The sequence below is a fragment of the Hydractinia symbiolongicarpus genome, chromosome 7 (genome assembly GCF_029227915.1).
Source record: "Hydractinia symbiolongicarpus strain clone_291-10 chromosome 7, HSymV2.1, whole genome shotgun sequence".
Classification (NCBI taxonomy): domain Eukaryota; kingdom Metazoa; phylum Cnidaria; class Hydrozoa; order Anthoathecata; family Hydractiniidae; genus Hydractinia; species Hydractinia symbiolongicarpus.
In genome coordinates this window covers 11,349,105-11,363,544 of record NC_079881.1, presented here as the reverse complement: position 1 = coordinate 11,363,544, position 14,440 = coordinate 11,349,105, and the positions used below count along the sequence as shown (strand labels likewise).

At 33.6% G+C, this 14,440-nt stretch overlaps 1 protein-coding gene across 1 annotated transcript; it reads right to left on the bottom strand.

Annotated features, from left to right (window-relative positions):
* Positions 1-160: 160 nt before the first annotated feature.
* LOC130648784 (tectonin beta-propeller repeat-containing protein 1-like) lies at positions 161-14,375 on the bottom strand. Its single transcript, XM_057454877.1, has 18 exons — positions 13,793-14,375; positions 11,311-11,451; positions 10,454-10,576; positions 10,193-10,306; positions 9,463-9,640; positions 8,990-9,087; positions 8,518-8,640; positions 7,938-8,055; positions 7,442-7,662; positions 5,932-6,596; positions 5,088-5,258; positions 4,951-5,007; positions 4,240-4,408; positions 3,463-3,598; positions 3,089-3,178; positions 2,156-2,262; positions 1,488-1,577; positions 161-653 (listed from the first exon to the last, which is right to left on the bottom strand). Exons 1-18 carry the CDS (start codon positions 14,066-14,068, stop codon positions 414-416), a joined length of 3,117 nt encoding a protein of 1,038 aa, XP_057310860.1. The 5' UTR covers positions 14,069-14,375; the 3' UTR covers positions 161-413.
* Positions 14,376-14,440: the final 65 nt, after the last annotated feature.

The window sequence follows — 14,440 nt, the reverse complement described above, 5'->3', positions numbered from 1 at the left end:
AATTTTGTAAGCAACTATTTACTTTTATTTGAAAAACGTAAAAAGCCTGAAGTCAAGGTTGTGGGTAAATTTTTTATTCCGATCCAGCGGAAATAATGACTGAGCGTATCATACTATGACTAGCGACTTCAAAAAAAAAAATAAAAATAAAAAATAATAATTCAATATTTTAGAGGTTGTCTTTTGAAACAATAAGGAAATTCTTCATATGTACAACTTCAAATAGAATACCCCCACATGTCACCAAAACTTTTCCTTGCCTTTCAAGTTATACTTCATATTAAGGACAACTTTGTATAGTATTATTCACGTGTTTCAAATGCTATACATTGTTGTATTTTAGAAAACACTAGTGTCGTTAGCAGAGTCCCCCTCACTTTTATTTCTTATAGAAATAACATGGTGGTATTCTTTCAACTGTCAGCGTCTGTATTTTCTTTTCTTTTGTAGAAGTTGTATATATCAATAGCGTATGGATCAACTTTAGGGTGAACGTCTGTCGTGTCGCCGTTATTGACGACAGATTCATCGACAATCTTTAACTGATCAACGTCAGAGATAAACGTTTCCATGTCTTCAGACGTTTCCTCTGCTTTCGGTGGCGAGGAAACGGGTAAAATTATTGAACGACAGCATATACCGGTCCAACCATCCTAAAATTGATAAAGATAATCTGGAGACATGATGTGATACCAAACTTATTTTGACTATCCTGAAAAGTCACAGAAGAGGAACAAGGCTGAAGTTTTAGTAATATGTTTCCAAGAAATATGGGAAATCATAAATCTTTTAAGGCATACATTTCGCAACATCAATTGCTGCGATTTTGCATAATTTTTATATAAACATCACGAATAAATGTAATGTCAAAGAAATTAAAAATGCTTAGAATATAAGAAAAAAACAGGCATAATTTTAGGCTAAGCGTATAAAAATAAATAAGAACGAAATTTCTTCGTTCTCATATAATAAATGTTTTCAATGTTTTGGCAACCATGGCTAATTAGCACGATCAAATATGACTAATCAAATATTTGGCTGCCTTAAACCCTGAAACAAACAACTTGTTGAGCGGAAATGAACACAGCCGTCCCTAACAGGATAGAAAGTATTAATGCATAACTATTGTTATTTTTATTATTCTTATTATTGAAATTGTTTATCCAGGATAGTCTCTTCAGTTCCCATTGGTACTGCTGCTGTCAACGAGGGTCATGTGAAGGGGGTCGTAGTATATTTAAAGGTCCCATTTTTGCTACGAAAGTCGTGCGAACACAACAATCGCTTAACTAGACAACAGCCTAAGATATCATTCCTATTCTCATGCTGAACGTCAAAAAAGGATAGATTCACACTTTTATATACTCTGGAATAATTCAGCCGGAGTTTGAACCCAAGACCTTCCGCACTGGGAGCGAACGCTCTACCACTGGGCTGTCAGTCAAATTTGGTACAATAGATATAAATAGAGCTAGTAAAACGTTTACCACTAGTAACGTTAGAACAGAAATGTCGTCATAAACACCAGCATGACCATTAAGTAGAACTTTCACGTCATTCTGTTGAACAAAACACACCTAGAATGAAAGTCAAAATGTGTAATTAAGAGTGAAGCCAAATCAATAGCGGTCAGTTCTGACATTCTTTTACGAGAAAAGAAAAAAAAATTAAATTTAAAAAGCTAGGAATGCCTTCAGGACGTTTTCGTGAGAATTACGCACACTTATTCCCCTTGGTCAATTCTTTTTGCTAGCGCGGAAGATTTAAATCGAAAGCGAAACAACATGGCTACGATTAAGATATGCAGAACAAGATTGATAAGAAAAAGAAAAGATTTTTTGGATTGAATTTAGACAATTGTTTTCCCAGCTTACCATTATCAGCCATCATGTTTTCGCGCAAACAAAAAAAAGTTGAAAAACTTTCAACGTTTCTTTCCCCGTCAAACGTTTGTATGTTTTTGTATTCAACCAATGAGATTGAATTCAAGTGTAAATATTCTGCCCACCCTAAAATTATGCTGCTAGAAAACAACCTTAAAGGTCATGCTTCAAAATGATCAGAACAAATGCTAGTGTTCTTTATGGTTCTGCAAAATTCACCATAAGTATTGCACGCTTAGTTGATATAGTCAGTCTATTCAAATCATACATACCTGGTCCTGACTATTCACTGAAATTGCCGAAACGTTATCAAGCACAGGTTGCCATTTCGTTCCCTCGGGGTATACATCGCCTACATCGCACCGTGAAAACATGGTTCCTAATGAAAAATGTTATTATTCCTAACGATAAATATGATATTTGTAACAGTTTCGGGGAATTTGATGACAATAATAGGTGAAGGACATACTGTCAATACTGAAAGAGGACGAAGCTAATTTTTGCTAGACAAATAAACAGATTTTCCACGATTTGAATTGTACATGGTAAATTAGGCAGTGAATTAGCTCTTTGGGGCGTTAAATTAAGACTGATATTTCGAATTCTTTCCAGCAACATTTTTTAAAAAAAATAAAAACTAAAAATATCGTTCTGATTAGTGAAAAGTTCACAGTGAAATGTTTCGCCACTAAAAAGTAGAAACTGTTTTTCAAAGCAAAATCAAAACAAATAAAACATCGCATTCTCATAAATTTCGCCGGCGAATTCGCTGTTAAATACGCTTCGTGGAAATCCGCTTTAACAACTGATCTGACGATAGCTTTGATGTTGTTTCACAATTCTCTTCATAAATCGCGAAATAAAAGCATCGAAAACAAAATTTTAAAATCGTTAGTTGCAAAATTAAAAACCTGCGAAAAAGTTTAATTTGAAGGAAAAGTCTGAAGAATTTCACCTTTGTTTTCGAAGAGCGCACATTACTAAGATAATTTTAACCGTTTTGTGACAAGAACATTCTCCAGTATTCAGAGCAGATTTATTTCTCGTCGGCTCCAATTGCAAAGTAATAGCAAGCGCAATAAAATATGTTTTTATCATCACCAAAATTAAAATAAAAACGCGAAAATTTCGACACGTCAAACTTGTTACCAACCACGTCATATCTTTCACAATACTCTAATCTTTTTTTCCACAAAAACACCTACCTTTATCATCCAAGGCCAAAACAGTATAGTGTCCAACAGAAATGTGGTGAATTAGCAAATCTTCCTTAGGAACGTGGAACCAAGTTGTACCTAAATCCAATATGGGATCACATAACATTCACATAATGCTTCTAATCAAACTCCAATACATTAAAATATATCTTTAAAACGATTATTGTTGTTTTAAGAATGCTTTCATTTTATAAAAAGCGGTTTTTAAGGACTTGTAATTTATAAAAGAGGCCTATGGATCTATACTTTTTGAAAATAATTTCCATAATATTTAAATAAACAGTAAAAGTATTCCACAATGGAAACAGTATAGAAAAATAAAATAAAAACCCAAACAAATACAAAAAAAAAAAAAAAAATACCGTATGGTGCAGTATCCCCAAAACCTGCTCTAAGATAACATGACCCGTCACGACAAACACACCACACACGACTTTTGACGCCGACAGAAATTGACGTCACCGGAATGTCGGTAGGTATGTAACTCCAAGATGTACCCTAAAAAACGGGAATTAATGAAGTTTAAGGTAGGTTTGTCTCGTTTTCCTGGTTGTGGTAAGCAAATTATACGTCAAGTCTTTCAGCTATTATATGCGCCATTTTAATGCCATTTCATGGCATACATTTTAAATTTTTTGCTAATTCAATTCGATGTTAATATCCGAACATTTCAATTGCAGACTTGATTTTCAGTTGTAGTGTTAAAACGGGAATACGTGAAAGACGTGAATCAAAAAAACATACTATCAATGAATCTACAAAATGGGCTTCTCCAGTTCTCCGTTGTTTCAAAAATTAAAACTAACAAGAGTCTGAAAAAATACTCCGGCTATGACTTTACGTTTAATTTAAAAAATTGTTAGTTCAAAATATGAATTTTAACAGGGTTGCTATTTTTAGGACATTTTCCTATTTTAGTAAATAAATTGTGAATATTTGAGGAAATATTAAAGGTAACGCCACGAGTAAAAAACAAATTATTTCTGCACCCATGTAGCATTTTGACATAAATATATTTTGAAAAGTCATATAGTTTTGTTCAATGAAAATTGAGGAGAATTAAGGAGTTTTAAGGAGTCATGACAACCCTGTTTATGCATTTATTTTCCACATATTTACCATAAAAAAGCCAATCTTACCTGCGGTTCACACACAGTGACGTCATTTCGCGCCATTACGTCACCGTTGCAACTTACTGCCCACACCGTTGATGCGTTGACATCGTCGTCAAAGCTGACAGATATGTCGATTATTTTGACGTCGGTTTTAACTTCTAACCACGGCCCAGTAGTTGTGATTTTGCATGCTCTGGTTAAAACAGAAAAAGTTAAGATATTGTGAAGGAGGGGGGGGGGGGGGGGGGGAGGGAGGGTTCCAATTAAAGTAAACTTTGTGCTGCAACCGCTGTCTACTTTTATTTTAGGAGTGACCCAACAATTCGAAAAGTGTAGGCTAGATGTTCAACCGACGATAGGGAAGAAGGGGCAAATGTTTTTGACGTTTAAATATTTCATACATCGATACATAAAGTTGCCGTCCATAAGCATCATATGTACACGTGAGTACTTGCGCAATTGACGAGTAAATTTTTTCTTTGACTGTGACGTATAAAGCAAAGGAAGTACAATCTAACTATGACGTTTAACTTACACGAGTCAGCCCTTTACCGCTAAACAGAATTAATCTTGATATCTTAATCAGTTTCATAAATTGTTCTCATCGAATGATGGAATAAGTCCATCACATGACACTGTGTGGCCATGTGATATTGTCTGAACACGTGATTAAAATTCCGCCAATACTGAACGAACGAACAAAAAAAAAATAATACGCTAAAGATTTCCACAGACCTTTTCCATCTTCTTCTGCGAACATAATCGTTTAAACCACGTGCTTTATGATAAAACCTGTTGATACAAACACGCCATAACAAAACGTATTAAAATTTTTCATCTCAACTACCAACTATGAAGAAATGTGACCTCACCTTGGAAAGTCAACTGCGTATTGCCAGCCTTGATTATCAGCATTGTCATTGTAATCGATCGTCCAATCATCTAGCCACTTGCACGATAGAGATGGTAGCCTGTAGTTTTCTTTTGAACAGTCATACATACCAGATTCGTCACTCCAATGCCAGCGATCACTTGGAAGAAGTCTAAAGAAAAAAATATCTCAGTGTCTCAAAAAAGGTGTTCACCTGAATTGAACAACAAAGCAAGGCGGAACAAGAGTAACGTTTGAAAAGTCCTGTAGTTGTTTCATTTTCACGAAGACTTATTTTCTCAAGATTCAAAAAATGCATTTTAAAGATTCATTTTCGCGAATCAGTATTTTGAATATTTGAATATTTTGAATAACTTCACGAGATTAATTTCCAGAATGTCCGGCAATTTCCGTACATAGAAGATTTCGCAAATATGAATAAAATTTCTAAATTCGCAAAAATAGATCTCACGTTAAAAACGCGAGGTGAATTGCTTTCAATGTGTCCAAACCAAAATTTCTATGTTGTACGCCCTGCTACCGTATATTGCGTGATTTTTAATTTTGACAGTTTTTATTTTGTCTCCCAAACAAAAAATCTCTTGCAAAACGGTATAAACTGAAAAAAAAAATGTCAACAATTTTTTTTTCGCGAAATTTAATATTTGCGAGACAGCCAACTTCGCGAAAATAAATACCTACAAAAAAAATTTTCCTTGAAAAATTTCTCGCAAATATTAATATTCTCTAAAGGTACCTCTGCATCTCGACAACAACTTCACAACAATCAACAACAACTTCACAACAACAGCAACCACCATAAAGAAATAAGCAAATCTCCCCACCTGTCTGTGTATCCTTCCACTGGATTCCATCTCTGATTTTCATATATAAAATGTTCCATCGTGGTCTTCTGCTCATAGTTTTTCTTCTTCTCATCCGTACCAGAATAAACATAAGCCTTTCCGTCTGAACCAACACCCCACGTGACACCATTATGACCAGACACAACCCTTTTTAAAAGTCCACCAACTTGTCTCCAGCGTAAGGATGCCAACATATTTTTCTGTATAGTTCTGCTATTGCATTGTACAGAAAAAACGTCACCTAGTACCGACGTCGCCCATAAAGTTATGTATTCTGTGCTTGCTTTTATAGCTAAGTTATGTTGCAGTCTAGAGAACGCCGTCATCCATTCGTTCATTGTCTTCTCGTTCTCCATATTTAACACCACCACTTGTTTGACGTCATCACCATGGTAACACATCTGTACACCGAACGTATAAGGTCGAGACGTGCATAGTAGTCGGTGAACGCACGTGATTTGGTCGGTTTGATACACAAGCTCTTCGTATTTTACTTTTTGAGAGTAGTAAATCAATAAGGATGGTTTATTGTGGTTCTCAGTCCACCCACTTAACAGTTTGATGTGACATTTGCACCAAATGTCATAGAGTTTATCCACAAGCAATATACCCTGACCACGTTTGTTATAATAACTATCAAACAGCTGTAAGAAAAATTCAGACAAATATATAAAACACAAGAAATATGTTGTATCAGAGAGACAAACACACTCTTTGTTAATACATCAAGACAACAGCTTACAGTGTAACTTTACGTGTTACAAATTCACAAGTCATTTTTCGGATTTTGAACGGATTTTTAATTCTATGTTAGCATTAATTTATGCCACTTTTTCACATTTGAAATAATTTATGCTAAATTTCACATACCTATAACTTAGTATACATACTAAATAATCGAATATTTTATATTTTATAACGAAAATATTATTCGCCTTTATTTACGGCAAAAAATCAACGATCATGAAACCACACGAAGGAAATTAACACGAGTGCCTATGACAACTTTAAAAAAATGTTTAACTGTTCAAAATAACTCGAATCAGGAAATACATTTATCTTTATTTCACAACCAGTTTCACTTGCTTTCTTCATACTGTTCACAATATCAGCTGCTTTGTGGCCTGCCTTAATCAGGTGAGTGAACAATATAAGAATCGTCAATTTTTTCTTTCATTATCAAACAAAGAGAACGCAGTATGCTTAAACTTTAATTGCAACAGCTAGAAAATATATATTTTTAAACTTTTAACATCCTGGATATATACGTTACACATTATTAAAGGGCATTTAATTAGCGCATCCAAAATTCGCGTTATTTTTTTTGCCTCATTAATTTCCTGGTATCAGGTATGTTAAATTTATGTTGGAATTAAGTATTAGCATTTAATCTAAAGGTAGCATGTAATGTCTCGAAAACCAGTAATATTTGCAACACACGATAACATACTGCATGATACAAAATGTTGGCTATAGAAGTAAAGCTAACCTGGGCTTCATGCGCGCTTTGGTATTGTTTTGTATTTGAAATCTCTTTACTATTGCGTTCGTAGAGACCTTTTAATACATCATTTCTCCATACAACATTATCATTAACACTGAGTAAATTTGAACTTGAGATTAGATTTCCTCCCATGGTGTCGAAGTATGTTGCGTCTACATCACATGCTCCACTGTCTATCCACGTCAAATGTAAAGGCGATGAGTCACCTATTGACAAACGTTGCAATAACAAAACGTTTTGTTTTTATCAAAAGGGATTTAAGTTTACTGAAAGCATTTGGAATAAAGTTCGAATATTTTATTTTGAAACTCCAAAAAAATAAAGAAAGTGTAAGCTTGAGGTAATTTGAAATTACGTTTACTACAAGATTGAACTCTTCTGAAAAAGAAAATTAAAAATGTGAGAAACAACTTTTGAGTTTAAAGGACTTTCTAGGGGTAGTGCCCTCCCCAGTGTTGCTGTAACGCAGTTACATACATACCAGCTTTCTCACTGCCTTTCTTCATTTTTAACAACTTCCATTCTCTACCAACCAACTCTTCAGGTACAACATTGGTTCGTATATACAAACGTTTATCTTCTTGACCAATAGCAAAGACCTAAAAACATATCACGTGATTCAACAAATTTTTAATAAAAATTACATTTGTATTTTTCTAAAAAATGCTATAGCGAGTTGTTAGTTTAGTGTAACAAATTTGTGAAAAAGATTTCAAGAACTAAAAAATTTCGGAATTATATTTTATTTATTTGGGACTTTTTGATTTTCTGGTTAAAATTTTGCGAAATAAAGTAATCATCTAAATTTATTAATTCCTTTTTGCGAATTTTATAAAAAAAAGCATGAAAAATTCAAAAATTCAGCACCTTCAGGTATAGTCGTTCGCCTGTGAAAAAAACCACTGGAGTTCGCTTGTAGGCATGTTAAATTAATTTGCAGAGAAATCGAAATAAAGATGCGGTACAAACATTTTGCAGTATAACAGAGTCTTGAATTTTCGGCATAATTTTCTGCATGATATTCTTCTGTAATATAGAAGTAGAAAAACACCATTAAATACCTGTTCGTTTGGTCCGACAGAAATAAAAGAGAAGGAACCACACATTTCAACCCAACTGCTCACAGTAGAAACGCCCTTTCGTGCACATACATTTTCGCTTTCAATGTTTCGCCTATAAAAAACCTACAACCAAAGACATTATTATTAAAAAAGAATAAAAACATTGGAAACTAATAATCCAAATCCTCAGAAAAGTTTAAAATCTGTATTTAAAAACGGTTTTGACTTATTTTGTCCACAGGTCCGCCATTTTTGGGCCAATAAGATTTTTTTGCAGAAAACTGACTTCTTTATATTCGAAGGTGTATTTATTGTTCTTTATGTGCAAAGAAATAGAATAGACCAATGATCCAATCCTAAGAAATGTCCCCAAAACAAATTTTTGGATCGTTTTTGCTAATTTTGCCCACATGTCCACCATTTTTAAGCTGATAATTTTTTTTTACTAAAAAACAACACAAGATAATAATACTTTAGCATTCTTAGTTATTGACCACAAAGACTTTTCTCCAACTGCCACCTGAAATAAAGGATTGTCTAGTGGTGCGGCTATAATCTCCCACGATGTACCTAAAAAGAGAAACCAATAGCTTTTATACCCTACACACAAACGAATTAGGTGGATATGACAATGTGATTATAAGTAAGGATTAAATATCAACGAATGACCTTAACAATAAAAAGTTGTTAAACTCTGACAGATAAAATACATGCAGTAGCATCCTAGGTACGATACGATAACCTTTAAGAAAAGATCAAGAAATTTTCCAGACCTTTTTAGAAAAAAAAATTCGGCATTTTCCTTGACTTTTCAGGGCACATTTTTAATTCCATGATTTTTTAAAGGACTTTTCTGCAGAAACACTGGTTATCCGACAACAAGGCCATAATGCTTCATAACGAAAAAAGGTGAAGTTCTACAAACAAGTTGAAAGCAAAGTAAACCTGTAGGTTCCGAATGAGATATTCCCTTTCTCACAACTGCTTCTCCGTCCCATGTACAACCCCATAAAAGACCAGTTGGACCAACTGATACTTGGACTAAATTTAGTTCATCTGTTGGAATGTCAATCCACTGCTCGCCCTCTGGACAAGAACGTGTCACACCACTTCGGAATTTGACCTAAAATAAAACGTGATGTCATGACTTACGTTGAACTACAGACAAAATTTCATATCTTAATAAGAATTACGAGAAAAATCACAAGAATCAACAAATGTTTCAAATTCATGTTTTTTTAGAACAATACACAACAATATTCAGGGACAAAAAAATGGGTCGTACAGGTGAAGGTTTATCATGGCACATCTATGTTTCCATTTGTTACAGAGAATGCTTTATTCCCATCAAGCCTCCACCATTACGGGAAAGTCTAATCGGTTAAATCTCTACTGATGTGCCATGATACACATACAGCTTCATATTAAACCCCATCTCGATAAGCTATTTGTAGTTACTAACATATTGTCGTGTGTAGTGTACGAGTTTATCTGCAGTTCCAAGTTCTTAGGACCGTGGGATGCACAACAAGAAAAACACACATTACAGGGTTTTCACAATATTAACTTCTTCCTCACACAAAATTCATTGCATTTTTTTATCCAAAATATGGCCACACCTCAAGAAGTACAAGTTTTACCCAACCAACAAACAATTAAAAAAGGCAAGACATACTTTCCCAAGAAAGGTTATTGCCCAAACAGCTAGAAAGCCTTGAGTTTGACCTGGTATGTTGTAACCACCAATGGTGATGTCTTGGATAGGATCATTATCAGATATTGATGAAATCTAAAAATATTGGGGAAAATATTGAATGACGATTACAAGTTCAGAGACTGCTATAACCTGTGAAACAGCTTCGTATACATTTTGTCCCTTAGACACTTAATAGGCATGCATTTAAAAATAGAGTTGCACATAACATTGACTAAATACCTTATTCCACTTATTAAATCCAACAAACTTTCGATTTCTGGACCATTTCCTCCTTCGAACAAATGCAAAACGACCAGGCTGTTTATGATATGTGGCTGGAAAGTCAATAGCATACTCCCAACCCTGTGCAAAGAAAACCATGTCAAATATAATTAGGCTTATATTCTTTCAATAATATTAAAACTCTGTTCTTTGCTTACTATAAACCGTTTGGTGTAACACTTTGTTTAGAATGATTGAGAAATGTTGAGTGATATATTTAAGATAAGAAAACAATTTTGCAGTTTTTTCTTCACTTTGTACTTTACTATGTATCTGCTTATAATCCTCTACTATAAAACAAGCGAAATACAATCCGGTCTGGAATTACTACTAAGTAGAATTCACTATAATCCAATTTCTAAAGAAAATATACTAAAACTTTAATGTCCGTTGTTCAAATGCTGACCATATGTTTTGCAAAATTATTCGATCTGTTAGTTGTAACTTCATGTCGCCTTCAGTTTGCAAGTATAACAGACAGGAAAAATCCCTTTTTAAAAAATTAAATATAACATTTAAAGGTTTTGGTTAATGCATTAATGTTTGAATTTGTTATACCCACATATGAAATAAAATAATGATAATAAAAATAATAAAAACATTCTTCCCTTTTTGCTACTCCACTGTTCTATCAGGAGTTCAATTTCAGTAATTGAACTCTCAAGGAGTGCAAGTACCTATTAATTTAAAAAGTTGCCTTTTTAAAAATAACTCACCATCATTCTATTATTAAATTAAGTTAAGTTAGTAAAATCAACCCCGAGGAGTTTGTAAAGCAACCACAATAGCTGAAATAAGACGTTACGTTTCTATACCTCGATATCACAGTCAATGGATTCATCAACAAACCAGTCTCCTTTCCATACCCATGATGTGGACGACAATTCAAACGAATCTTTTTGGAGATGAAATTTTCCATTCTTGGAACTCCAAGCCCAACGATCAGTGAACAACAGCTGTAAAAAATGATTAAGTTTTTTTTTGTTAACCTAAAACTAATAGCTAATAATTCTCAACCAGTATTTGTATTTTTTATATTGATAACAAAAAAAAACATATCTTAAAGCCTGATTATATGAGGCGAGTTGGCTCGGTGTTGGCCCGGTTGGCGGGTCAACCCAGTTGAAAAAATTTCATATCATATGGGAAAAGTCAACCCTGGTCAAGACCTACACTGCTGCCAGGTTGAAAAAAAATGCGCAAAATTTTTTAAAAATGGCGGATGCAAGATGTAAACAAACAAGCAAAATTAAGTCAAAATTATCATTAAGTATTTTGGTCGCCAATAGTTTGTTATTCCAAATCCAAAGTGTTCTGTATTTGTCATTGCTTCGAAGAAATCGCCTAATACAGATAATATTGACATATTGTAGTTTTTTTTGGGCCAAAAAGATCAACGTCCTCTATATTCTTTAGAGCCATCATTACGCGAATTTCCTCATACTGCTTAGGTTTATCAGCATTAAAGTCCCTATTATTAAATGTCATATTGACTTATTGTCATATTGTCATATTTTATTAGCTGCTCCACAAGTACTGAAGTCCATTTAATCTTCTTGTCTGCTGCTTCGCTCGTCGTTATTGTTTTTCTTCTCTTGTGGATGGCAATGCGCATGCTTGTCTTTTTCAACCTGGCCTTGGCTTGGCAAAGTGATATTATATGAACCGAGTCAACCCACCTAACCAACCCGTCCCGGGTTGAAAAAACGAGCCAGCTTGCCTAGGCGGGTTGATTCACTTCATATAATGTCAAATATTTTTTTGTAGTGATCTGCCATTATGCCGAGCTGTTTAATTTTATCATGCTGAGCATGTGGGGAGCCAATACCGAGCCAACCCACCTCATATAATCAGGCCCTTAATTAAGGTAGCCATTATATGGTACAAGATTTACATCGGGAGTTATGCAAACTGCACATGCCCTATAACTTTGTACATGTGTTCCACAGTGTTCTAAACATGCACAGTAGCTTTTCACACATGGGTGATGTTTCATTTTATAAAAATATTTGAAAAAGAAATGAAATTAACACTGAAACAAGTTTATAGACATACATGTATAATAACACTTGTTAGTTAAAGTTAAGCTTTCGTTATTTGGACACATTGTATATATTTATGAATGCTGTACTCAAGAATCTTTAATGTTAACTGATAAGTATTGCCTTCTTAGAAGTTTTTACTGTTATTGAGGAGAAAATTGTGGCTATGAATGCTCATCACCTATATTCATGTCAAAAGATCTTTGAATACTATATCAAGACAAACTGCAGTAACTTGCAGGAACACTTAATCTTGTTGAAAGTGTAAATGTGACAAGATTAAAAGGTAGAATTTTGGAGCATGCACTAGCACTAAAAAAGGACAAAAAAAGCAGGGAAGGCGATCTTTGAAGCCTATAGAAACAAAAAGATGAAACAGGGAGTGACTCTAGCAATGGCGAAGTTGACAGGAATTCTGTTTATTATTAAAGAAGAGATATTTGTGAGAACGAACCACATGATTTACGTTGTATATAACTCATTTATTCTTTTTATGCTTTTTATTTCAAAAATAATTAACATTAAATTTCATATCGATTCGTCATATGTCAAATTTTTTAAAAAAAAGCTGATGGACATCACATTTTATATTCACTTTTCTATAACTTCTAGTGCATTCCAGTACAGTGTAGCATATTTTCCAGTGTTGTACTCAAAAACTGGTATAAATTAGGAACATTGAAGTATTAGCCATCCTGGTATAACAAAAAAGTCATGATTGTTTAAAAATAAGTAAAATTCAATTTTACCATGAATATCTTACTTAAGGCTAAAATACACGGTAAGTTTAAACGGACCGTTTAGTTGTAAGAAAAAAACTTATAAGTTCAGTTGCAGGTACTACACCTGTCTACACGTTAAGTTAAAATGTATAAGTTATTCTAAAAAAACTTTTTTTACAATAAATACCAAATAAAAAACACGTTTATCTTTCATTGCGGTTATTGCTATAGGAGCAGAAGGGGTAATCGTAGAAGAAAAAAAGCGGACTACTGGTTAGAAACCGAAAATATATGCTCAAATCTTTAGTTTAACAATAGCTCATTAATTATTCTGTTAATTTCAATACAAAAAACTTAGCAAAAGTTGAACATGTCTAACTTTTAAAAAAACTTATAAAACCGAGAAAAGTTGTGCATCTTTGCTGTTTACACGGTAAGTTTTTTTCTTATATTTAAACGGTCCGTTTAAACTTACCGTGTATTTTAGCCTTTAGTAGAAAGTTGGTCAAACAAAAAATTAAACTGAAACTAACCGATTTTACTGACCATCCATATCTAATCGACCACCTTTGATTTTCATAACAGCTAACCTGTTGACGTATTGGTAGATCGGTTTCGAATACAGACATATATACATCTTGATCACCGCCAATAGCCCACGCACATGTTGAAGTGGAGGAAACTCTTTTAAACGAGTTTTTTCGGGAAGATAAATTAGTTCTTGTTATACGGTGCCATTTGCAACTTTCTAACGAAAGAGTTAGAAGTGAACCACTGTAATCAATAGCCCATAAAAATGGATCAGACATTACTTGATGTTTACATCATATTTATATTACATCTCTGATAAAAAAATATAAAAATACTAGTTGATTCATCCAGTGTCCATCAATCAATAATAATAATATAAAGTTAAATTAAAATCACAAAGGAAAAGTTAGGAAGAAGAAATAACTGTGATAGAAGTTCATGGGAAAGAGCAAACAAGATATTAGTTACCCTATGTACTGAGCTTAACAAATTTGACATGCTTAAGGGCATCTATGAATACAAACATCCTTAAAAAAACAAAAGTTAATATACACTAGAATTGACTTACACTTTTGTTATTCCTTTCTCAGAATGATTTAATGAAGGCTTTTAGGCAAACAGTTCCTCTGAAATCATGTTAAAATTACTTC